General features: G+C 37.6%; 1 protein-coding gene across 3 annotated transcripts in view; it reads left to right on the top strand.

The window, feature by feature from the left end:
- The window catches only part of LOC132132242 (tetratricopeptide repeat protein 28-like), a 254837-nt gene that overhangs the window by 224378 nt on the left and 2795 nt on the right, over positions 1 to 27664 (top strand). For 2 of the 3 annotated variants that reach the window (XM_059544581.1, XM_059544583.1), the window contains 15 exons: positions 2065 to 2174; positions 8593 to 8722; positions 9902 to 10120; positions 13650 to 13827; positions 17077 to 17217; positions 20906 to 21050; positions 21858 to 22037; positions 22888 to 23396; positions 24116 to 24363; positions 24576 to 24700; positions 25718 to 25949; positions 26636 to 26712; positions 26897 to 26920; positions 27083 to 27212; positions 27293 to 27400. In XM_059544581.1, the coding sequence (XP_059400564.1) occupies positions 2065 to 2174; positions 8593 to 8722; positions 9902 to 10120; positions 13650 to 13827; positions 17077 to 17217; positions 20906 to 21050; positions 21858 to 22037; positions 22888 to 23396; positions 24116 to 24363; positions 24576 to 24700; positions 25718 to 25949; positions 26636 to 26712; positions 26897 to 26920; positions 27083 to 27212; positions 27293 to 27400 (2556 nt within the window). The remainder of the gene's footprint in view (positions 1 to 2064; positions 2175 to 8592; positions 8723 to 9901; positions 10121 to 13649; positions 13828 to 17076; positions 17218 to 20905; positions 21051 to 21857; positions 22038 to 22887; positions 23397 to 24115; positions 24364 to 24575; positions 24701 to 25717; positions 25950 to 26635; positions 26713 to 26896; positions 26921 to 27082; positions 27213 to 27292; positions 27401 to 27664) is intronic. The other variant, XM_059544582.1, reaches the window with a different exon arrangement.

Here is a 27664-nt window from a genome sequence, read left to right as displayed (position 1 = left end):
ACCTTCCAGAGTCAGGGCTAGTCACCGATGACCTTCCAGAGTCAGGGCTAGTCACCGATGACCTTCCAGAGTCAGGGCTAGTCACCGATGACCTTCCAGAGTCAGGGCTAGTCACCGATGACCTTCCAGAGTCAGGGCTAGTCACCGATGACCTTCCAGAGTCAGGGCTAGTCACCGATGACCTTCCAGAGTCAGGGCTAGTCACCGATGACCTTCCAGAGTCAGGGCTAGTCACCGATGACCTTCCAGAGTCAGGGCTAGTCACCGATGACCTTCCAGAGTCAGGGCTAGTCACCGATGACCTTCCAGAGTCAGGGCTAGTCACCGCTGATATTCCAGAGTCAGGGCTAGTCACCGTTGACCTTTCAGAGCTGAGTCAAGTCACCGGTGATCTTCAAGGACTGAGTCAAGTCACCGGTGATCTTCAAGGACTGAGTCAAGTCACCGGTGATCTTCAAGGACTGAGTCAAGTCACCGGTGATCTTCAAGGACTGAGTCAAGTCACCGGTGATCTTCAAGGACTGAGTCAATTCACCTCTGATCTTCATGAACAAAGGCAAGTCACCTCTGATCTTCATGAACAAAGGCAAGTCACCATTGATCTTCATGAACAAAGGCAAGTCACCATTGATCTTCATGAACAAAGGCAAGTCACCATTAATCTCCATGAGCAAATACAAGTCACCAATGATCTTCATGAGCAGTGTCAGGCCAGCACCGATCTTCTGGAGTCCAGTAGAGACACCATGGAATTACCAGAGTCTCGTCCTCCCGTTGATCCGGCCGCACGGAAGTGGTGGGCTTCTGATCCGCCCTGGGGGCTTTGTGCATCGACCACAGGGATGTGGTGGTCTTCTGATCCGCCCTGGGGGCTTTGTGCATCGACCACAGGGGGGTGGTGGTCTTCTGTTCTGTCCTGGGGGCCTTCCGCCCTGACCACATGGTGGTGGTGGTCTTCTGCTCCGCCCTGGGGAACTCTGGCCTCGACCACAAGGTTGTGGTGGTCTTCTGCTCCGCCCTGGGGGGCTTCCGCTCTGACCACACGGACATGGTGGTCTTCTGCTCCGCCCTGGGGGGCTTCCGCTCTGACCACACGGACATGGTGGTCTTCCGCTCCGCCCTGGGGGGCGCTTGCCCTGACTACATGGTTGTGGTGGTCTTCCGCTCCGCCCTGGAGGGCTCTGGCCTTGACCACAAGGGTGTGGTGGTCTTTTGCTCCGCCCTGGGGGGCTTCATGTTGTTTTTTCCTTTGGTTTTAGTGTTAATGTCTGTCCCTGTTCCTTTCTGTCAGTCTGGCCCTCCGTCCCTCCCCCTGAACCTCCTCCTGTCCTCCTCCCTCCTGGTCTTTCTGTGTTGTGTTTACATTCTGGTGCCTGTTCCCCATGTTTTTCTTTTCTGGCCCTCCGTCCCTCCCCCTGAGCCTCCACCTGTCCACCTCCCTCCTGGTCTCTGTTTTGTGTCTGTCTTGGAGCGTCTGGGAGCCGTTCCGTAGAAGGGGGGTACTGTCACAGTGTCTGGGTTGTGTTCCCTGGGGTTCCACTAGGTGTCCTCAGTTCCCACGGTGTTTATCATATTATCACTTCCTGTCTCCTTATTTGGTCACCTTCCTCCTTGTTTAGTTAATTGATTGTTCCCCACCTGTCTCCTGTTTCCCCATTATCCTTTTGTGTATATAACCCGGTCTGTCTTAGTATGTGTGACGGAGTCGTTGTTTAATTCATGTCCGTAATCTTGTCGTGCTCTTGCCTTGTGTCCTTGTTTGTTTATGTTTGGTTTGGTTTTGTTTGGTATCGACCTCTGCCTGGACTGTTTACCCTTTTGGATTGCCCTTAATAAAAGACTTACTCGCAATTGGTTCTATCTCCGTGCCTCATTGGATCCCTGCCGTGACATATATTGCCTCAAAAACAAACTTAGTCTTAAAGCCATAAAACTGAGATTCTGATGTATTAAAACAAGTGCAGTGAATGAATAAACGCATTTTCATGTGAAGTATTCATTGAAAACTCTTCCAGGAAAAGTATTTAGCTGTAAATCTGTGTTTATGTGTGTTTTGTGTCTCAGGTCTGCGTCTAGCGGAGCAGCTGGGTCGTCGGGAGGACGAGGCCAAGATCCGACACCGTCTGGGGCTCTCGCTGTGGGCCAGCAACAATCTGGAGGAATCCCAGCACCAGGTACCGTCCACACACACACACACACACACACACACATGCACAGCCAATTTCCTGCAGTCGCTGCACAGATGCACAGGATGCTCATGAATGCTCTTCTTGACAGAACTCCACTGTCTCTGCTTCTAATGATGTGCCTGTAGGCAGACATGTATGTGTGTGTGTGTGTGTGTGTGTGTGTGTGTGTGTGTTTCGGATGTTTGCGGACTTGTTATCTCCGAGGGACTCTTCACTTGTGACTTCATCATTCTGTGAGGCAAACAAAGAAGCCGAATCTGATGTTCAGGAAGTCAAGCTGCACAAACACACACTCTCTGCTTTTAAGCCCTGATTGATTCAGGCCTTTCAGCCCAAACGAGATCCTCGTCATCAGCACACACTCCAGCTCAGGGTTTGTTTGAGGAATCACTGCTTCGATCTACAGCTAAAAGCAAAAAGTTAATGAAATAATCTTTAACTGAAATAATATATATATATATATATATTAGTGCTGTCAATCGATTAAAAACTTTAACTAGATTAATCACACATTTTTTCTGTGATTAATCGCAATTAATCGCAATAAAAGAAGAAATGTTTTTGTACGTTTTTAATATATGTTTTAATGTAATAATTTCACAGTTAAATTTAAATACTTGTTTAAATGACATCTTTTTATGAATGAAGGCCAGTATTACTGATATTAATACAGCTACTGATTTTTTTATTTTTTTTTATTTTTTACATTTATTATTAGGCTTCAAAAATATAACAGTTTTTAATTTAAGTAAACTTAAAACAATGCTAACATAATAAATGTCATGTTTACTCCTGCCCTTCCTGTCTTAACAGTTAGGAAATAAACAGAAATTTAATAAAGTTATCAAAGTTATATGCAGTCTGCACTGCATAAACTATAAATTAAATAGTTAATCCTTATTAAAGCTACAAAAGTTATTTAGTCAAGAGCAGCGAGTCATTTTCTCTGTTCCCTTTGTTCTTTAACTTTACTGACAGGAAGCTTTATTGGCTGCTGTCCCTTTAAGAGCAGACAGACACGCAGATCTCACCGTTTATATACTGTCTATGGATCTCGCCTCATTCTCTCACAACTCTTTTTGTTCATTTTAGACTTTATATAAATCATTTAAGATTGCTCTTATGAGGATAATCGACAAAACTGGCACTTTGGGATGTTTATTGTTAGTTCAAGCGCTTAAGAGAACTGGATTCTGGCGCCCTGTCTATGCATTGTGTGTGTGTGTGTGTACGTGTGTGTGTGTCACATAAGGGCATTCACAGACAGCGCATTCTCTTTTGTCTTGCCGCGCTTGAAATGTTTAAAAGCATTTAAATGAATAAGAGCGTGAACATATAATGTAAAGCTAGCCAACGGATGGCAGAAAATACGGATGCTGCGTTAATTGCGTTAAATATTTTCGACACGTTAAACCAGACAAAAAATAATCGCATGCGTTAACGCGTTAACGTTGACAGCACTAATATATATATATATATTTTTTTTTTTTTTAATTAAATTTGTACTATTTTATTGTAATATTTAAAGTATTATTAACATAGTTAATTTGATAAATGTAAGTAGTATTAATAATATTAATTTCAGTTGTATACATTGTATTTCAAGTAGTTACCAAATTAGTTTAAATTGACTCACTGTATATATTCAACTGATATTTTAATATATTATATTTTAATTATAATATTTTAAATGGTATTAATACAATAAATTTTATTAATTTAAGTAGCATTAATAATAAAATTTATTAATGCTATTTTATTTCAACTAGTTAACAAATTAATATTTCTCATTTTTGTTTAATGTACTAAAATGACTGATGTTTTATTATATTTTGTATTATTATTTTATTTAAATATTTAAAATAGTATTAATAAATTATTTGTTTTAATTTAATTAGTAATAATAATATTAATTTCAGTTTTAAGAATGCTATCTTATTCAACTAGTTACCAAATGAATCTTTCTCTTTTTAATTTAGTTTAAATTGATGTACTAAAATTAAAACATTTTTTAAACATTTTATACACATTAAAAAACAACAACAAACCCTAAATGACGAACACATGACAAAAATAAATAAAACTATAACAGAAAGAGAAGATATAAAAATACAAACGTCTACATTGTGATAAAAACTCTATAAGTATCTATATGTTGAAGCGTTTCAACAAGCTTTGTTTGGAAAGCACCACAATGTTTAAACTCCACTTGATATGTGTTTTTACGGTCGAGTGATTCATGAATCATTGCTAAATGGTTCAACTAATTCGTTAGAAAAACAGAAATTAACCTGAAAGCATCAGAAATACCCTAGGGTTCAGTGAGACTTTAAAATGTAAAATTCTTATATTTAGCAAAGATGCATTAAATTGATTAAAAGTGCATTTAAAATGTTTTAAAAGATTTCTATTTCAAATAAAAGCTGTTCATTTGAACTTTCTACACATCAAAGAATCCTTCAAAATAAAATGCATCATGGTTTCCACAAAAATATGAAGCAGCACAAATGTTTGATAATGATAAATGTTTCTTGAGCAGTAAATCAGCATATTAGAATGATTTCTGAAGGATCATGTGACACTGAAGACTGGAGTATTTAATGCTGAAAATTCAGCTTTGATCACAGAAATAAATTACATTTTAAAATATATGACAATAGAAAACATCAATTTTAAATTGCAATAATATTTCACAATATTACTGTGTTTACTGTATTTTTGATCAAATAAATGCAGCCTTGGTGAGCATAAAATACTTATTTTAAAAACATTAAAAATCTTACCGACCCCAAATACCCAAATGGTAGTATACTGTATATCGATGTTTATTTGTTCTAGTCTGTTTTATTTTAAGGACAGTGGTAGATTATTGCAAAGATTCAACTCTTTAAAAGACCATAAATCTGTATTTAATGCCTCATAGGTGAGTGTTGCTACATATGAAACTAATATAAATAGTTTTTTGATGAAAAATATATTAGAAAGGTGAAAAAAAATTCTGTTTGCAAATATTGAGCAGTAAAAAAAAATCACTGGATGTTTTCCTGTAATATTTTAGGGTTGCTTTGTGGACTAAACTTTTCAATCAATAACATAAACCAGCCTGAGGTGTACTGAACCCCTCAGATTATTTTTTGAGCTCAGATTTTATTTGATTTCTTTGATGATTTTCTCAGACGGTGACAGTGATTGTAGTCGTCTCTGTAATCGTCTGCTCGGATCACATTTCATCATGGCCGTCTGGGGAGGAAGCTCTAGATTGTTCTTCATCCCTCTGTAAATTACAGAGCGAGTCTCACGGCTCGGGTACGCCGATGTTGTGGGTCTCTGGCACGGAGAAGGATGTTGATCACATATGTGCCGACCGTCTACAGGGAGACGGAAGATTAGAGGATAATCTGTTTAGATCATCGAGCAGCCAGTCTTGTCAATTAGGCAGCTGTGCCATTGGGGAGGGACGTGCTATAGTTCAGTCTGAAATAGTGAGAAACCGTCAGACTTGAGTCTCACACGCATCTGGCGGCAGCTGTCAATCAAACAAACACACCACGCACTACACGATCATATCAGAGACGTTCAGATGGGTGCCGCTTTTGTTAAGACGTCCAGATGTTTGTGCACTACACAACACAATCTCACGAGGATACATCACTTTTGCCACATTTTTCCCTTGACTCACCAAAAGACAGTTTGGGATGCATTCTCTTCTCAGTAACTAAAAACAAAAACAAAAAAAAACTGCAAATTAGAGTGGTGTTTGCCAATGCGGACAAATGTTTGCTAGGTGGTGTGTTGTCTCTAGATATGGCTCAGGTCAGTGTTGCTGGCCAATGCTTATTAACCCTCAGCCCATCTGAGATGTAGATGAGTTTGTTTCTTAATAGGCAACAGATTTGCTCACCAATGGATCCTCTGCAGTGAATGGGTGCCGTCAGAATGAGAGTCATTATGCAGTTTTTCTCTTCACTAGACACAGAAGTGTGGAGTGGTGTGGATTATTGTGATGTTTTATCAGCTGTTTGGACTCTCATTCTGACGGCACCCATTCACTACAGAGGATCCACTGGTGAGCAAGTGATGCAATGCTACATTTCTCCAAATCTGTTCCCTTGAAACAAACTCACCTACATCTTCTATAACGTGAGGGTGAGTACATTTTCAGCAAATGTTCATTTTTGGTTGTAATATTTCTTTAATCACTAAATGACACTCTGTAGCTTTAAGTATGTTCACACTCTTGTAAATGTGTTGGCTGGGCATTTGTATCTGTTTCAGGCCGTAGAGTGGAGAAAATCAGCAAACTCGAGTCAGCTGATAGAACGGTGTGTGTGTTTTGTGAGTGTAGTTATAGTAGCTTTTCATGGCCTTCCTCCCTGGTGACTCACTTGTGTGTGATGTATAGATGGTACTGGAGCACTGCAGATGGAGTGTGTGTGTGTGTGTGTGTGTGTGTGTGTGTGTGTGTGTGTGTGTGTGTGTGTGTGTGTGTGTGTGTGTGTGTGTGTGTGTGTGTGTGTGTGTGTGTGTGTGTGTGTGTGTGTGTGTGTGTGTGTGTGTGTGTGTGTGTGTGTGTGTGTGTGTGTGTGTGTGTGTGTGTGTGTGTGTGTGTGTGTGTGTGTGAGTGCGTGTGTGCGTGTGTGCTGATGCATTCCGCTCTTAATTGATTGCAGGCTGGCCGTGCTGTATGCTGATGAAGGGCTCTCTGCAGCCGAACCCCTGAGAAACACTGCATTCCCCGCCACAAACACACACACACACACACACACACCTCGAAAACACATAAATACACAGACATGCAATATCAGGCAGCACTGCGGGCGCTAAACTGAAACCTACTCCTCATTTGAAGCAGGACGACTTGACAACTACAGTCCAGCTGCCCTTTTAAAACACATTCAACAGTGTTTTTGACTAGTTTAGCAGTAAAAACATCTAAATATTCTTTAAACAAGACTTGTTTGCTTTGGGCAGGTTACATAAGTCACTAATATTAATATTTCTGTTGCTAAATGTGTTTTCCTGGTTTTAAGTGTAATGAAATTTAACCTCACTTAATTTAGACAATTTTATGCATAAATCAAGAAACAAACATTTGCCAGTGGGATAAGAAAAGAAAAAAAAATTCAGACCTTTTATTAAAACAATTCATTAATTTTATGAAATATTAAGCTGTTACGTTTGCTTGTAAAGTTAATTTATATTGTATATTTTTATGGAAAAACAAAGCTGAAATGGTTTTGTCCATTAAATCGTTTATTTATTCGGCGTTTATTAATTGTTTTTATTTATTAATTGAATCATACATTTGATCTGTAAGTTCTATATTTGATAAGAGAATTTTGTTAAGGGAGCCATTTATTTCATGAGTGAATCATTTATTTGATCAGCGAATTGTTTATTTAATCATTGAATCATGTTTTGATCTTCAAAATCAAATATTCCATTTATTGAATCATTTATTTGATCGCTGAATCATTCCTTTAATCAGTGAATCATATATTGGATGTGTGAATTCTGATAAGTCAGTGAATTGTTTATTTGAAAAGTGAATCATTTATTTCATCAACTGAATTGTTGAATCATTGAATCATATATTTGATCTCTAAATTATATGTGAATCAGTATTTACTCTACATGAACCATGCTAGTGAATCTACTGAGTAAAATGAATCAGTCATCCCAAAACTACTTAAGAGAAAAGAGTGTATTTGATTATAGCATGTGCAACACAAAATGATGAAAAATGCAGCATTTTGGAGCTCATTACTATTTGCTACTAGAAAAGCTACATTGAAGGCATATCTGTTACACTACTGAAAAACATAAGTTAGTAGCATCGCTACTTCTTAATTGTTCTCAAGACGTACGTCAATGCTACATGCTGATCTTCTCTCTGACAGTCTGTCAGACATGCGGTGGCAGTGTCACAGACAGACGTACGCTGATGCTGTCTTTCCCTCCGCTGCTGTGAACGAGAGGATATCATTAGCCAGAAATACCACGTCACTCACACCACTCACAAACTCACGCTTTCGATTGCTATACAAGAACCAGACCGGCCGGCATAAATGGTGGACGTTCACGTGCTTAGATTGGTTTTTATGCTGCTCAAAGACTCGTGTCACAAATAAGCGTTTCATCTGGACTTGCTATGATTTGATTAAAGGCAACAAGAAAATAAGTTTAGAAAGGAACTGGTGTGTTTTAGGAGTGGAGGTCTGCTGCCCTCGGCTGTCCTCATCTGAGCACTGCATCCACACTCACTCACGCTCTCTCTTTAGGCGTCATGTTTCTCCGTAGCGTGATAACACACATGCCAGTGTTTCTGTGTCAGGGCAGGTCAGTGCTTTTATTATTAACACATGTGTGAGTAATGCACAAAATCTTGTTTCTTGCCTCACAGCTGTACCGTGCGTCGGCTCTGTTCGAGACCATTCGTCATGAAGCGCAGCACAGCACCGACTACAAGCTCTCTCTGTTCGACCTGCAGACCTCCTCGTACCAGGCTCTCCAGAGGGTCCTTGTCAGCCTCGGTATAAATATTCTCCTTCTATCTCATCCTGCTTATATCATACATTATCCATTCAGAGCATAAAACTGCTTATCTGTGTATGTAAGATGAATGTGCGGTCCTTAATGCTAAATAAACCCTCTATCACTCTGCAGGGGTTTGTTTTGGAGTAATGACCAGCTGACTGGACATTAATATGTGGATAGACTGCAAAATGTGACTTATTAATGAGTTTTTGGACTTGTTTACTAGTTTAAATCTTAAAATCCTTGGAACTTTTATTTATTAGTGTATTTTGGTATATTTGCTGCACTGGCTGATTTTTTCACTTGTTTTTAACTTGTAGAAATGTGAAAAATATATTATGCAATGTTGCGTCTGAAGCAGCTTGTTGTTTTTCGAGGATTTTTAGATTGAAAATACTAATTAACAGAGGAGTTTTTGCAGTGTACTTGCAAATAAATCAATAAATGGACATGACATGCACTACCATTTGAAAGTTTGTGGTCGTGAGATTTTTTTATGTTTTTGAAAGCAGTCTCTTATGCTATTCCAAGGCTGTATTTATTTAATCAAAAATACAGAAATATTGTGAAACATTTTTCTAATTTAAATTAGCTGTTTTGTATTTGAATGCATTTTAAAATGTAATTTATTCCAGTGATGCAATGCTGAATTTTTCAGCATCATTGCTCTACAGTGTCACATGATCCTGCAGAAATCATTCTAACATTGAAAACAGAGGTGCTGCTTCATATTTCTCTGGAAACTGATAGAAACCTAGAAATAGAAACATTCAAAAGAACAGCATTTATTTGAAATAAAATCCTTTATAACCTTATTATATGTGTTCATTGTCACGTTTGATCATTTTAATGTGTCCTAGCTGAGAAAAAGTATTAATTTCTTTAATAATAAAAAGTCAACTTTTGAATGTAATGTATTAATCTGAGATTTTCCTTGAATATATGGCTGTCAAAATCCAAAAAGCATCATAAAAACACAAATAAAGTAGTTAGTTTACTATGCTAGTTTTCTAATGATGGTTTTATGTGAGGATCATTATGAAATTGAAATTCTGTGGCCTGCAGTTAACTGCATATGCATGAAACAGTCAAAGATCTCTGGAAATGAAGTTAGACATACATGTATGTATTCATGGGTTTATGAAGACCAGCGCTGACCTCTGACCTCTGCTCAGGTCACCATGATGAAGCTCTGGCCGTGGCGGAGCGTGGACGCACTCGGGCCTTTGCTGACCTGCTGGTGGAGAGACAGACGGGTCAGCAGGACTCTGACCCCTACACGCCTGTGACCGTGGAGCACATCCTGGACACTGTGAACGGGCAGAGGGCCCTGGTGCTCTACTTCTCTCTAGCAGCAGGATACCTGTACAGCTGGCTCCTGGCCCCCGGCTCCGGTAAGACACTCGGGTTCAAACCTCACAAGCGTTGATTAATGAACTCCCAAGGTGCCCTTGCACAAGCTGAAGTACCATGTAAGGTTCTGCGTAACTCTATACAGTCTTAAAGACGTATCACACATGAGGATGAAGGACCTATGAGGACTGATTTATTTCTCCCAGATATTTTTCTGTTTAGGTTGTTTTTGTTGCATTTCATTTGTTGTTACATTTCAGAAATCGAAAAACATGTGATTAATGCAAATCATGAACATTTAAAAATGTAACAACAATTCATTTAAAATGTACAAAAAAATATATATTTTTAGGGGCCTATAAAATCTTTTTTTTCTTCTTCTGTTTAAAATCTTCTGGATTCTCTCTTTTGTTTTTCTTCTAAATTGTCTTTTACATTTACATTTATTTTTATTTTTACACATTTTAGTAATCAAAAGCATGTTTAATTAAAAGAATGATTTAATTTTTTTCCAGATAAATTTTAGTAAACAATTGCAAAGCAAACCTTAAGCAGTTTAACAACAATTTATTAAAAGTTTAACAAAGATTTTAATTTTAGCAACCTATGGATTCTTTTAGTTTTTACCCCAAAATGTAGTTTCTGTCCATTTAAATTTCCATGGATTGCATTTTTTTTCTATTTTGCAATTAACTGTTTAATTTATCTGGATTCTGTTATAATGCTTTAATAAATTGTAATAGTAGTTTTGATTATTACTTTTGTTTTTACAATAATTGGGCCCTATGGAATGGTTTTTTTTTTCAGAAACTGTGTTGTTTCTTTGAATTTTTTTAATTTAATTTTTATTTTATTTTATTGGACACCACCATATTGTGAGTTGATCAAGTGTACAAGCCTACTTTTGATTTATTTATCCTAAATTTGCCAAATTCTGTGACATTCTGCATTATAGAGTAAATTCTATTCTATAACTGAATTCCATGATTCTGTCTGTGTTTTCTGTGGAAATTGTAGGATCCTAACACAGGTTTAAGACGGAGAGTGCAGCAGTGTGTGGTTAGTGTGTGTGTGTGGGGTGGGGGTGGTGGAGGTGTCAGACAGACACAGCACACATCTGAACAGTTCATCAGAGCCCGATCCGGAGACACACTGAGACGCTGTCTGTCTGTTTGAACACAGACCATCACAACACACAGCCATGCTGCTCACATTCATACTAACAGATCAATAAGACTGAGGCCATCACACACACCAATCTGTGAAACTAATGCCTTTCTCATATGTAAACGCACATTTCTGTTAAATTTAGGCATTCAATTTGACAAAATGCATCTTAGGCAAAACTAGATGAGTATGATTTTATATATATATATATATATATATATATATATATATATATATTGTGACGAGTCAGCTGTCTCCTCCCTGATTGTCACCGGCACCCCGTCCTAAATCGCCGCCCTTCACCAGGCTCCCAACAGGAGTGGGTGTGTGAGAGGAGGGGCGCTGGACGAGTCAGGGCTGGCGGCGTGTGATGGGGCACACCTGAAGGAAATGGAGCCTCATCACCGCCGCTGTTTAAAAGCCCAACGCGCCTCTCCTCGGGAGACCGGTCTCTTCCCCGTGCATGCACACTGGTGTCCTCGTGGGTCCAGGAAGGGTGCGTTGAGGGACTCCCGCGCCACAAGAGACGTGAGCTGCCGGACCCGCGATCTGGATGAGAACCGCACCAGTTTACACGGCCGTCGGGCCAGGATGCCGGGCCGTCCATCCCCTGCCAGCGCCTAGGCCAACAAAAGCGATGCGGCCGCTAGAGGAAGCCGCCGCCCCTCGCGCCCCGGACCGAAGAGGGGAGCGTGTGCGGCCGCCAGACTCCGCCCCTTACCTGGACCCTTCCTCCATGAACACTGCCCGACCCACACGAACCCCGCAGCACGAGGACACCAGATTCCCTGTTTATTTTGGACACTCTTCCCCTTTAGCCACTTTTATCCCCTGTTTTATTTGATTTTCTGTTAATAAAAGTCTCTCCGAGGCCTGACGCCACGCCCACTGTGTCTGTCTTGTGCTCCTCCCGTCACAATATATATATATATAGGTCACAGCTTTCATGTACATATTGTTCCAAATAAAATTTGCATATTTGTTATTATAGCAAGGACAAGTTAGAAACAGGACAACAAAATTAAAAAGTTCTGAATATTTATATATGTCATATTTTTAAACCATCAATGTATGCAGAATACTGTTTTCAGTTAACTTTATTTTAATTTGATACTGTATTTTAGTTTAGCTTAGTTTATCTTATGTTTCTGACTTTTCAAACAAAATGTGCAAGTTGGAAACAGAACAAAATCCTACAACAAAGTAACAAATATTTGCTCAAATTTTCAATTTCAGGAAAATAGCGCGAAGTGACACACACACACACACACACACACATACATGCTCAGTCGATCGGTGTGTTTGTCGCAGTCGTATTCCTCACACCTTCTGTTCCCCGTGGCTTCATTGTGCCGCCTGCTGTTTGGTGAAGCTGGTAAAAAGCTGTGAATTAACGCAAAGCGGCAGTACCACCTGCCTTTATAATCCCACCCTCACACACACACACACACACACATATATATTTATATATATAACAAAAACAGAATATACATAATATAATCAAATAAATGAAATGTATGCTTTTATGTACTGGTCATGTATTTTCTCTTTAAAGTTTATATAACATTTATGGACATATCTATTTGATTATATTACATTTATTTTATATTTTATATTATAATTCTTTCTCTCATAAAAGTGTGACATTATATTGATTTTTAATTTTAAATATAAAACAATATAGCAAAAAGGGTGTGTGTGTGTTTGTGTGTGTATACACACACACACACACACACACACACACACACACATATATATATATATTTTCATAAACACATCTGACTCAAGTTTTGAGAATACTTTGAAATAATACTTTTTGTATTAGTTTTAGTAAAAAGTACCCCGTACACACACATGACTACACACATCTTTATCTTTCTGGACTTGAAGCTTATTTAATTATTCAGACATTGACGTCTGTAACAGAAAGACAAGCTCACGTAATCAAACAGACATATGTCTGAAAGCGGGGAGTGCTTTTGCTCATTTACAATATCCCCCTTACTAGATTTTAGCCTCTTGCAGGAGATTGCTGACCTTGATCATGACTCTTGTGTGGCTCTATATGTATTCTCTCTTCATTATTACGCAAAGCACGAATTTTATGTCTAAAGCACTGATGCTCTCAGCAGTTTGAGAGCGTTCTGTTTGGTCTGAACTTTTCTTGATGATTGTCTTAAATCTGACCTTGATCTCCCAAGTTTGTATATTTTAAGATTACACTCCTTCACCATGGTGAAATCACTGTAATGTGTAACCTCTCATGGCTTACTGCTTTTATAAAACATCAACAGCAGCAATTACATTGAACAATAACAATACTAATCAACATAATCAGACTGTGTATGATTTCAGAGATTGTCTCTGTCCAGATCAACATGAGCGTTGCTCTCTGTCTCACAGGTATCCTGAAGTTTCATGAGGTGTATCTGGGCGAGGGCGCGTCGGATGGTGGCACATCAGACTTCCAGGAGGGCGGAGGAGGCTCTGTGCCCGTGGCTGGCAGCTGTGGAGGCTCGTCTCTGGAGCAGCACATCGCTAACGCGCGAGAAGCTCTGGGAGTGGACTCAAACTACAGCAGGTGAATGTCTGAATCACACATCCTTTATACACCATGACCATGTACACACTGCAGCTCAATTCTATTTATTTGGGAATTATTACTATGCATATTTAATTAATATCTGACTGTTATTTGTGGTTTAAAAGGTGTTTCTCGACTGATGTAACCTGGTAATGTAATCTAGGACATTTCTACATTGCTACATGGTTTTCTAGGGTGCTCTTAATGTGTGTTAAGGTGTTGCTAGGTGTTTTCAATGGTGTACTGGATGTTAGAGCATTGCTAGGTTGTTGCAATGGTATTCTTAATGCTTGTTAGGGTATTGACTGGGTGTTGCATTGTGGTTCCGAGGGTGAACTGATGTTAGAGCATTGCTAGGTGGTTTCTAAGGTACTGCTAAGTGGTTGCTCATTATGAAAAAATATTAAAAATAGGGTATTATAAATATGGATGGCTATGTTGAAAATCAAGATTTAAGAATATGCTTTTCCCAGTAAAATATTACAGTAAACGTGCTGCAGAATGCAGCTGTGCTCATGTTAGTGTGAATGTCTGCAACCTCCTAAATATACCCTGATGGATGCGGTCATGTTTGAGCGCAGCGGGGTGGAGTGTGCGTGTGTGCGCATACATGCCCCGCAGGAAGCACATCTCAGCGCTCACCGATGCTGTCAAACGCCGCAGCAGGGCTGGAGGCCACACCACACTGATCTCTGGCTCTGTAGACCTAACCGGGTGGCAGCTGAGGAGTTCTTCACCTCTCGCATGGAGGTTTGAGTGCTGCAGTGTTGAGTTCACTCTGACATGTAATTAGGTGAAGATGCTGGCAGGTTTGGAGGAGCAGAATGCAGGGAGAAGGATGGCAGAACGTCAGAAGCTCTAGGTGTGAATTAAGTAGTAGCCTTAAACAAAGGCCATTATTGTATGCGCGTAGAAAGCCGCGAGTCTCTCATGCCGGTGCCAGCACATTAGTCACTAGAGGGCTCTGCGTTCATCCCTGCCCATTAAAGAATACTTTAGCGCTTGACTGAGGGGCTGCGAGCAATCTTTTCCACTTGGTTGGGTGCAATATTCCACCTTTGAAGACCTCATTCATTGTGCAGAAAGAAAGAGGCACGAACAGGAATTGTGATACCCGCGACCCGCTGCAATATGAGCGATCATGGCTCGTTTAGCGAGACCTCTTGCACCCTTCTGTGTGTGTGTTGACTGGAGTGCTGCTCGTAAGATTCTTAAATCTTGAATTATGACATTACAAACTGTATCTCAAAATATGACATTACATTTCATATTCTTAAATCTTGCTTTTCAACATAAGAGTTTGATCAAATCACTAACCCTTAGTATGAGTTGTATTAATTGACAGATGACATAAAAGCTGTGGTCTGAGTTATGGCTCAAAAACCAATTTGGCCTATTTTGCATAAATAAACTGCTGTGATGATTTATAATTAGCATATTATAGACTAATGCACACCGCAGACAGCGTGTTCAGTTTTAGTCAGCTGCTAAACAGCTTGTGCCTGCACTGTTACTCCAGAGGCATAATCAAACTCAGACCCGGTGTGAACAACCTTAGTTAACCTACCTGATCAGGTTAAAGAGTCGCTCACTATAGGAAGGTTTTCCTTTCAGAGCATCCCCGCATAGCTCTGCATGCCACATGCGGTCCACATCACTGTCTCCACATCTGAGCCATCTTCATTTCCAAAGCATGTTTCCTAAACAGATCCGCCCATGGCCACATCTGCACCCACAGCAGCTCAGGTGCAGGAGAGCATGCGGACGGGTCGCAGATGCAAGCGCTCGCCCCACAACTGGGTCAAAGTCTGTCACTTTAAGCCCAAATATATGAAGAGCAGATCTCATTCTCCGGCTCCTCCGGTGCTTTTCATTTCTGGTTGGCACCAGAATTTGATTATTCCCATCCTACAGGGTTGAACCCTGACAAAGAATTCAATTAACATTTCAACTGGATTTGGGACGGCTTTCGTCTTGAGGGAGTGCAATGGACGCCGGAACATGTTTGCGGAGATACACAATGAGTGGTGCTCTGACATCTTGGAATAGTTCAGAAAACCTGGGAAGAGGATTAGCAGACGTTCCCTTTCATTCTCAAAGCAAAGTGTTTAAACAAACACACGCTGACGAGCTATTCGAGAATTCAACATGCATTCAGTGTATCAAGAAAAGTCATACTGTGAGATATAAAGTAACATTATGAGATATATTAAGTCATATTTTGAAATATTAAGTCACATTGTGAGATAAAGCCATATTATATATACATTAATATTATACACTATACATGATCCTGTATTGAGGAAAATTAAGTCAATGTGAGATCAATACATATAAAGTCATATATATAAAGTCAAGATACAGCCATATTTTGAGAAATATTAAGTTAGTGTAAAATATGAAGTTGTATTGTGAGATATATAGTAATATTATGAGATATTTAGAGAAGTGTTAAGTCAGTGTGAGATATCAAGTGTTGTGAGATGTATGTAGTAGTATGAGATATATAAAGTCATTTAGAAATAATGCCATATAGTGAGATATATAGTAATATTATGTAATATATAGTCATAATGTGAGATATAATTCCATGTGATGTTTGTATTTATTTATAATATGAGATACGTAATGCTATATTTTGAGATATATAGTTACTGTCAGATGTGTATTAATATTATGCTATATGTTCATATTTTGAGATATGAATTCAACATGTGATATATGAATTCATTGTGAGATATATTTTGAGATTTATAAAATCATAATGTTAGATATGAAGTCAGATGACATTGTGCATACAGTATGAGATATATAAAGTTATATTTCAATAAATAGGGAAGACGTTCCCTTTCATTCTCAGAGCAAAGTGCTTAAACAAACACAAGCAAGTGTAAAGCAGTTTATCGCTCAGATGTTGAGCTTTCATAGCTGAGAAACTTAAGTTACCAGTTATGTTTCATTGAAATGTTGTCAGAGAAAGTAAAATAGACATGAATGAGTCAGTAGAAACGAGTATTTCTTGAATAATTGACTATATTATTTGGCGGAAGTGATCTTTATTGTTTCATTGTTAGTTTTACATCATGAAATTATTCACTGAACTTGTTTTTCATCAAAAAAAAACAACTATTAAGCCGAGTTACTCATCAGTGATTGTACCATGTTTCATACCCAAAAGCTTCCCTCAACTGTGGTAAAATCACTGTAATACTTGTTGCTTAAATCACATTATGTCTGGTGTTTCAGAGCTTGTTCCAGCAGCGAGACAGAGAGCGAAGCTGGAGACCTTTTGGACCAGCAGTTTGAAGAACTCAATAATAAACTCAACTCAGTGACCGACCCGACCGGCTTCTTGAGGATGGTTTCCAGAAACAACCTCTTCAACAGGTCAGACGTGACATTCATCATATAAAGTCTTTCTGAAAGTGTTTTCAGACCAAATTTTTATTCTGATGAAAGTGAACAAGGTCGAAATGACAAATAAACACCTTAAGAATGTCATAAAAGGGGTTCAAATGAGTCACCTGCAGGAGGCCAAAACTGACGAGTTCATTAGACAAGTAGTGATCAAACGATTTCTTGAAAAGATCCAAGTAAAAAAAAAACAATTCTAGAATTGGAATCTTTTAATAAAGTTGCATCTTTTATATAAGAATCATTTGATCCATGTCACAGAATCAGTTTGATTGATTCATTCGCTGATCTGGTTAATGGAAGTGAAGATTATTAGTGAAAAACAAGTAAATGTTTGCCCTGATTGCTTCAGAAGAGTTGAAATGTAGCTCATGAATCGTGGTGACTATTTTTATGCCCTTTTTTGTTTCTAAAACAATTTTTCAAGACCTAAACATCAGGTCTGCAAAGGTTATTTAAGCTGAGATATGTCATACTTTTGATATGTTTTCAAGTCAAGCTCCAAAATGACTAATAAACATGTCATAAAAGGTTAAAAATGAGGGATTCCCGATATTTCAAGCCTTCTGAAGTCATATGGGAGTGAAGAACAGACCCAAATTTGAGTGTTAATCATGAGAAAAATATCTAAAACAAGACAGATTAATTTTTTTGCACGACAACACCAGAGAATCGGAAACTTGTCATTTCTCAGGACACTGGTACATAGTTTTCTCTTGTTCCAGATCTGTTGTGTTTTAACATTTAACCAAAATAAACCATTTGATATGAATCTACAAGAAGAGAAGGCACTCAAAGAGCAGATGAAAAACCAATCAACACCAAAAAATTACGCAAGTTTTGCTCATAATGGATCTAAACTTTTTTTCTCTGTCCATTGGCAATAGAAATTGTATTTTTCGTTTTCTGTAAGTGGTTAATTTTTTTATCTAAAGGAAGAGAAAGCTGTCAAACATCAAAGAAAACCCCAATCAACACCAGATAATTAAGCGATTAATAAACATTATGCTCATAATGGATCTAAACTTATTTCTCAGTCCATTGGCAAAAAGAAAGAGACCAATTTATTAGCCAAAATAAACCATTTGGTATTAATCTAAAGGAAGAGAAACCATTCAAATAGTAGAGAGAGAAAAAAAAACAGTCAAACACTAAATCATCAAGCAATTAGTAAACATTTAGCTGGTAATGGATCTAAACTCTGCCGGTGGGAAAGAGCAGCTCAGACGGATGATAATTAGGGAGCCGTTTCGGAGAGATAGTTTGGCATTCAGTCGAGTCCTTCCCTTCCTGATTCATTAGGAGAGAAAGAGATGGTTATTAGCAGTGAGGGAGGGAGAAACGTCAGCTAGGACAGGAACAGCGAGGGTATGAGGCCAGGTTATGCAGTGCGTTGTTAAAGACGGGGTCAGAGCGGTCATCATTAGAGCCCTGCTCATCATTAAGAGCTCTCAGGATTGCACATCTCTCTACAGTATATTCATTAAAACAAAGAGCCATCCCCGAGGGCCGTTCACTCCTCATCTGCCCTAATGAGCAAGTGTCACCGCGTTAAACTAACAGTTCAGCCAACAATGACTCACTCACCCTTAAACCTGTTTGACTTTATTCACAAGCAAAGAGACTTTTTGAAGAGTATCCTGCTCTTTTAAGTGCACCATGATAGATATGTGTGAGGTATAGACACAAATGCATGTGTTTTATTCACCGAAAATACACATACTGTACCATAAGGGTTCATGAGACAAGTAATGATTCAAAGATTCATTAAAAAGATCCAACTCAGAACAATGATTCATTAACGAATCAGGTATTAAAGAATTCTTTTGAATCAGATCTTTAGAATAAGTGTGAATGATTCATTCACTGCTCTGGATTCACTGAAAGTAAAATTATCAGTGAACAAAAGTAAAAAAAAAAATATATATATTTTTTTTTTTATTGCTATTGGGATATAGTGCATTTATGTTTAGTACTATTTTCACATTTATTAATAATTAATTTTACAAATTTTTATTTAAAACTATTTAACATTTTTTTGTTATTTTAACCAGTTTTTTTCGGTCAGTTTATTGTAAGTTTCTCATCGCATATTTATTAGATGTTCACTTTCGATTGTGAATTAGCGTTTATTTTTATATTTTCATTTTAAGTTTTACTATTTTTCTGTGTTTTTGATTTTTATTGTTTTTTTTTCCTCCCATGTTTTGTTTTAGTAATTGTAGTACCTCAACGTAACTTTATTTTTATTTCAAATCTTTTATTTCAAGTTTTGTAAGTTGACAGTTTGATTGAATATTTATATTTCATTTTAGTTCAGCTTTATTGAAACTAAATTGTTTCCTGAAATGGACCTCTTGTTTGATTCGGGCTAAACGCTGAGGCTCATTAACCATTGACGAGGCTTACGGCATCAAACGGGGCGTGTTTGATCACTCAATTAACCTCCAAACGGAGGACCAGAGCTTGGGAGAAGCCGAGCCGAGCCTGTAATGATAGAGCCCCGACAGGAAGTGGAGCTGTTCAGTTTCCATAGTGATAGCGATTAGACCTGGAGTATGTGGTCGTTACAACTACACAGATTCTTTAATAACGAGGTGTACGGATGTCATCTGTGAGGTGATGTGTGTCTTCTGCCTTCACCTCAGGAGATCCAAAGTGGATTAAAGCAGTAATGTGTGTTTTCACCAGGGTAAATGGCTGTTGTTTGTTATACCATGAACTCTAAAACGAACCCCTTGACCACAGTCAAATCTCCAATGCACAGTTATATGATAAATAACACTAATGATCAATAAATTATTACATTTCACAAAAGATAATAATAACAATAAACAATTCCTCTGCCAAGAATAATAGTGAAATCTTGTAAACACACAATAAAAAAATAACAATATAATAATAAGTATTATTATTTGTAATATTATTATATATTATTAATTATATATAATACATAATAATAATAATTATTGTTACTAATAATTAATAATATTAATAATAATTATTATTATTAATTGGTATACAATATAACACTTTATTATTCTTAATTATTCTAATAATAAAAATAATAATTATTATTATTATTAGAATACTTAATAATTATTATTATTGTTATTATTATTTGTATTTAGTATACAGTAAAACACTATTCAATATTCTTAATTACTCTAATAATAATAATTATTTGTCATTAGTATACAGTATAACATTATTAATTTTACTACTTATAATAATAATTATTATTTTCGTAACACAACTGGCAACTTCTATATTTTATTTAAGTTGATTTCTGAGTGAACATGAACATGTCTCTGGATAAGTACAAACTCTTTATTAAAAATGAGTGCTACTGTTTTTCAGGTGTACATCGCCATCTAGTGTTTCAGTTTCATATGACTCAGAGTCTGAGGTGGTGTGATATCGCTTCATCCGTCACTGTAAATGTCATTGAGATAGCACACAACATACTGTTTCTATGAAGATAGAGTATACTGTAAACATACTCTATTTCCAGTGTGATGAATGAGCTGGATGCAGCATCTGTTTCCTGACTTATTTGATCCGACTGCCAAATTTTAATGAATGAAATCACTGCATACTGCTTGACTTGCATTTCTATCTGTACAGTATCAGCATCAGTGTGTTTGTGCTGTTTTTTCAGGAGTTGTCAGAGTATGACGAGTCTCTTCAGTAACACGGTGTCTCCGGTGAAGGAGGGCTCCTTGTCTCTGCCCCGCTGCACCAGTGCGCTCAGCAAACCCCCGCTACGAGCCCTTTACGACCTGCTCATCGCCCCAATGGAGGGGGTACGACTGCACTCACACTTCACTCATGTTCGATAAATAATTACATTGATTAGTAATAACACTCACAGTAAATAAGTTGTCCAATAAGTGATAGTTCATTAATTGGTTTGTAGCAACTTTTTTATATTTATAGATACATATAGCATTTATTATATATTTAATGTGGTACCAAGTGTATTATTATTTTTTTACTTAATCAGAATCAGAAAGAGCTTTATTGCCAAGTATGCTTGCGGATACAAGGAATTTGTTTTAGTGGCATAAGCTTCCAGTGCACCAAAGCAAACAACACACAGACAAAAAAAATAATTGTATAAATAATTGTGCTATAAATGATAATGGAATAGGATTGAGTTAGATGCAGGGATGTACTAGGATGGAGGGGTAACAAATAAATATAAGGATATTGCACATTTTTATTGCATAAGAAGGGAACATTTAACTGTTTATGAGGTAGATTGCCTGGGGGAAGAAACTGTTCTTGTGCCTGACTGTTCTGGTATTTGCGGCTCTGAAGTGTCGGCCAGATGGCAAAAGTTCAAAGATGGGGTAACTTGGATGTGAGGGATCCAGAGTGATTTTCTGAGCCCTTTTCCTCACTCTGGATGTGTACAGTTCTTGACGGGTGGGCAGGGGAGCACCAATAATCCTTTCAGCAGTCCGAACCATTCTCTGTGGTCCTCTGATGTCTGACCATTCTGTTGGCCATTCTTTAATTTTTAAAGCCATTTCCTGATATATCCAATATTTATTGGCTTTCTCAGTGTAGTTTTGAGTGTTTAAGGTGATTTTTCTGTCTCTCTGCAGGGTCTGATGCACTCCAGCGGTCCGGTCGGCAGACACAGACAGCTGGTTCTGGTTCTGGAGGGAGAGTTGTATCTCATCCCGTTTGCACTGCTGAAGGGAAGCTCGTCTAATGAGTATCTGTACGAGCGGTTCAGTCTCATCGCCGTCCCGTCCATCGGCAGTCTGGGGAGCACAGCTAAAGTAGGCACAGTTCTGACACACATACAGACCAGTTATACCATTATTTTAATATTACAGGTATATCATTATTTTGATATTTTTTATTTAATATTTTAATATTAGCTTTTTAATTTTAACTTTAATTTTAGTAATTTGATGTGCTTTTTTATAATATTGTTTTATATACATCTCTTTCAGTTTCAGTTTTACTAATCTTAGTACTTATTTCAGTTCATTTCTAAGGCAACATTGCTAAAAATTAGTATTTTGGTTTAAAAAACAAAAAACAACTGATTTTGAACAACTGAAACAACCCAAATACAACTGATTTTGCTTTAATCATTTTTATATGTATTTTTCTGATCCTTTGGTTTTATTCATTTATGATGAAAACTTACAGGATTATTGAAAAAATAAATTTTCTCAGGTGATATATTTCTAATTAGCTTTGACCTGTGTCTCTTTCAGTTTTACGTTGTCATTTTGGTACTTCAATCTATTTCAGTTATTTTATTTCAGCTAGTTGCCAAGGCAATTGTTCAAATTTTCTAGTTTTCCAATTTTCTTTTTTTCACAAAAACTATTTTAGTAGTTTCCACTGATATATACTACTTAGTGCCTGATGGTCTCTTGGTTAATTTCACAGATTAATAAAGCAATAAAGCACATGAGATATGATAATGCTACAGTGATTTACTGTGATTAATGAGTGTGGTTTGCTTTGACACGATGGAGAAAAGTGGTATATTCAATGTAGTTTACATTCTCAAGTGCCTTAATGCTTTTATAAGGTAGCATCAGCAACATGCCAAACATTAGTTTTACCTTACTTGTTTTTGCCCACAAACTCACCTGGTCTTTGTCACTTCAGATTCATCCTCGGCGGACCGGTCCGGTTCTGTGTAATGGAGGAAGCTCCATGGCTGCAGTGGTGGGGAATCCTCGGCTGCCGCCATCGGTGATGGACCGCTGGCTTTGGGGTCCGATGCCCACCGCTGAAGAGGAGGCTCACATGGTGGCCGATCTCCTGGGCTGTCAGCCGCTGGCCGGTCCCGCCGCCACCAAGGTGCGGGTCATGAATGCCCTCACGCAGGCCGAGTGCGCCCACTTCGCCACGCACATCTCCTGGAAGCTGGCGGCTCTGGTCCTCACACCCAGCCAGGACAGTGGCTCTGGACCGGCGGCAGCGGCTCCCAGCGCAGCAGCAGGAGGAGGAGAGAGCGGAGGCAAATCTAACTACACCATCCCGGAGAGTCTGCATGTGCCAGACGACGCCAGCGATGCCGAAAGTATCTGCGACAGCCCACCGCTGCAGGAGTTCCTGCTCACCGCAGCCGACATCCTCGATCTCAGGCTGCCCACAAAACTAGTCGTGCTGGGGTCAGTACAGATAATATTGGATAATATTTTGAATTAGCTTTTGGTTTGTTTGTTTGTTTGTTTGTCTTCATTTTAGTTCATGTTTTAGTAATTTTTAGTTTATCACTATATAAATATATATATATATATATTTTTTGTTTTATTTTATTTTTTTGTGTGAGAATTATTTATTTATTTTTATTTATTTTTTTTTATTACATAATGTGAAGCAAATTTGTTCTAACCTTTTTGTTTTATTTCATCTAAATATTTTTGTTTAGGTTTAAATAAAAACAGATAATTAATTTAATTACTTTTTTAACTTATTTTTTATTTAATTACTCTAAGCAAAATTAATTGTGTTTTAATATATTCATATTTTAATCAATTAATTTAGGTATATTTTTAATACGTAATAAATATAATTCACTTTCTTTGAATTCATGTAATTCATTAAGTCATTCATAATTCATTTATTCATTTATATATATATATTGCAATACCGCTGTGCATATAGTACTTTATATAACTACTGTATATAAAAAATATAGTATTATATAATAAAGTATAAAATGTAATTGTAACATGTATATTATTTCTTTGTGTGCGAGTACTGTTATCCCACTCTCAGCTATGCATCAGCATTTTCATACAGTACATCTTCTATTTAAGATAATAGCATCTGTATTCCAGTGAGTTACTGCTCCATGATGCTGATTGAGTGTTTTCATGCCCTGCAGCTCGTACCAGGAGTCGGACAGTAAAGTAACGGCGGACGGTGTGGTGGGTTTGACCAGGGCTTTCCTGGCGGCTGGAGCTCAGTGTGTGCTGGTGTCTCTGTGGCCGGTTCCCATCGCCGCGTCCAAGATGTTCATCCACGCGTTCTACAGCGCTCTGCTCAACGGCACCAAAGCCAGCGCGGCCCTCGCAGACGCCATGAAGTCCGTCCAGAGCAGCAAACAGTTCTCACACCCCTCAAACTGGGCAGGTATGATCACAGCCGCATTGAAACATGTGCAGTATATAAGTAAATCAAACTGTGGTGAATACTATATACATGTGCAGTGATGTCATATAGTATACTACTACTGCATACTGTCACATGTCACTTTAATATAGTAGAAGGCAGTATTGAGTATAAAGTGGCTATTTTTAAGGCTTGTTTGCTGTTCTCCTCATGATTTGAATATGTCTCCACAGGCTTCATGTTGATTGGCAGTGATGTGAAACTGAACAGCCCGTCGTCTCTGATTGGTCATGCTCTGGCTGAGATCCTGCAGTATCCAGACAAAGCCAGAGATGCCCTCAGGGTTCTGCTGCACCTGGTGAGAAACACACACCAACTTTACCAGGACCACTGGTCTGATTTATATTCATTGAGAAGTCCTATATGTGTATATAAGAGTCATAAATATAAAATTAAATACATATATAATATAAATTACATATAGTAGTGTATATAATTGTTTGTGTGTATAGTCTGTATGTTAAGTGTTATGTCTGTTTATATCAGTTGTTTTTTAATTATTATTTTAAATATTGTAATGTTTATTTTGATCTATTATATAGTATTTTATATGCTTTTGTTAAAAAGTATAAAATATAATATATTTGATTGTGTGCCTTTCAGTTATTATTGAATTTAATAATCAAATTTTTTTTTTTTTATATAGTATTACTTTAGTATAGTTCATTTTATGTTTGTAATTATTATTTCATTATATTTAATTTTATATATAATGTGCATATAGTATTTATAAGTGTGTGTACATTGTATAAAATATATCAGTTATTATTTTATACCATTATATAATACATGTATATAGTGATATAGAAGCATTATATATATATATATATATATATATATATATATATATATATATATATATATATATATATATATATATTATAGTAGATGTTACAGTAAAAAAGTAGTATGATATATTTTACAGAATTAAATATAAATATATATATGCAATTATATTTATGGATAAATAATCATAATATATATATACACATTATAACATATATATACATACATACAGTACATATATATATATATATATATATATATATATATATATATATATTCTTTTACTGTAGAGTAATAAATTTTTGTAATTATTATTTAGATCTGACATTTTATATTCAGTAATTTTATATACAAAGTTTGGTCACAATATATATATATATATATATTTTTTTTTTTTTTTCTGTGTGTGTTTCATAGGTGTCATATTCAGTTGAAAATATGGAAATAGTAGTAACCGACAATAAGTAAGAATATCCAGTTTTTTTTGTCAGGTTTAAACAAATCATCTGTGTCTGTGTGGCTCCCCCAGGTGGAGAAATCTCTCCAGCGCATCCAGAACGGCCAGAGGAACTCCATGTACACGTCTCAGCAGAGTGTGGAGAATAAGGTGGGCGGCGTGCCGGGCTGGCAGGCTCTGCTGACTGCGGTGGGATTCAGGCTGGACTCGGCTGGAACGGGACTCCCTGCGGCGGTCTTCTTCCCCACCGCTGACCCTGGAGACCGACTACAGCACTGCAGCACCACCCTACAGTCACTGCTGGGTATGACACGCTGCCACATGCATTAACTATTAAAAAACAAGAGTATGGAGGATAAAGATTACCAACACACAGAACATTCTTGGACTGATGCAGATTGCACACAAAAAAATTGTGTTTAATGTGTGAAATGATTAAACAAGTGAGAACGGGAAAAGTAAAATGTGTAAATTCTCACTTATTTGTTATTGGAAACTTGACTTTAAGACTTATTTTTGCATTTCTTTTTGTAAGTGATTGAGCGTTGATCTGAACTTGTGCATCTCCGTTTATGGGTGAACATTGACAAAATTATCCACAAATAATGACTTTTTTTTCACAGCATGAGTTCAGATCAGTGAGTCCTCAGTTGAGGAATCAGTTCCAAAACCAATACAAAACCAGTGCTAATTGAAATAAAAACAAGTTGACAAAAAGATTGAATCCAAGATTTGGTGATTTAATTACATTTATATTTACATTTAGCAGCAATTTTATTTTTAATTTTAGTTCCCTGGGAATTGATCCCACAGCCTTTTGCACCGCTAAGGCAGTGTTCTACCACTGAGCCACAGGAACACATAATAGAGCATAATGCTAGATTTACAAGCAATTTTTAAAAGGCCAGGCATTTTTGACTGGGAACAGCACATTAGGAGGATTTTCAGCACACCACAAGGGTTTAAAGAGTTTGTCCTTCATGTTCACAGGTTTGCCTCCTCCTGCTCTACAGGCGTTGTGTAAACTGATCACAGCATCAGAAACCGGAGAACAGCTGATCAACCGGGTAAGATGTCACAGCATGTATCAAGAACACACTTTACTTTGCTTTAAGTGATCTGTCCTGTGCTCATGCATCTGATCTGTGCGTAACTACACTGCTGTGATGAGTGACTGCTGTATTATTGAGATGCTCAGGTTTGCTCTTTAACAATCCTCTTTCCTTCTCTTTCCTAAACTTATCATTGAAGGCTGTTAAAAATGTAGTGGGAATGGTAAGTGCTTAAATATCTGCTTTCAAATAACTCTAACTATCACTAATACACTACCGTAAATTAACTTGCCCGTGATTTTTAGCTGCTGTGTTAGTTTAAATAAAAATCAAATAAGCCTTTTTTTGTGTTTGACATCATTAAGATCTTTCTAATTTTCCACAGCTCCATCAAGTTTTAGTTCAGCTTCAGTCTGGAGAGAAGGAGCAGGATTTCTCTCTCGCGCCCATCCAGGTGTCCATCAGCGTGCAGCTCTGGAGACTTCCTGGCTGCCATGAGTTCCTGGCCGCTCTGGGTAAGAGCAGCTTCAGCACATAAGTACTGATCAAGATGCTTTTCTCCATGCTGAGGGGTCAATCTTTCTCTTTCTCTCAGGGTTTGACCTGTGTGAGGTCGGTCAGGAGGACGTGGTCCTGAAGACAGGCAAACAGGCCAACCGTCGCACCATGCACTTTGCCCTGCAGTCGCTGCTGGCACTGTTCGGTGAGCATCACTTCACCCTCACATTGTTAATCACATCAACAAAACTGATTCATTCATTTTAAAGGTTTTTTAAATTAGAATTTTGTCATTGATACTGAAGTCAAGAAAAGGGCTGTTTTAATGGAGTTAGCTTTAAATGGAGCTAATATTTAAGTCTACTCAAAGAAGCTGTTATTTTTTATATATCAGTAGGCATGAAGTTCTTAACATAAAAACTATTTTACAATAATCTTAATGATGCTTATGGAAATTCATGTTATTTAT

This window comes from Carassius carassius, chromosome 49 (assembly GCF_963082965.1).
Source record: "Carassius carassius chromosome 49, fCarCar2.1, whole genome shotgun sequence".
In the NCBI taxonomy this organism is placed as follows: domain Eukaryota; kingdom Metazoa; phylum Chordata; class Actinopteri; order Cypriniformes; family Cyprinidae; genus Carassius; species Carassius carassius.
Note: the sequence above shows the minus strand (reverse complement) of the source record. Positions and strands in the feature narration are given on the sequence as shown.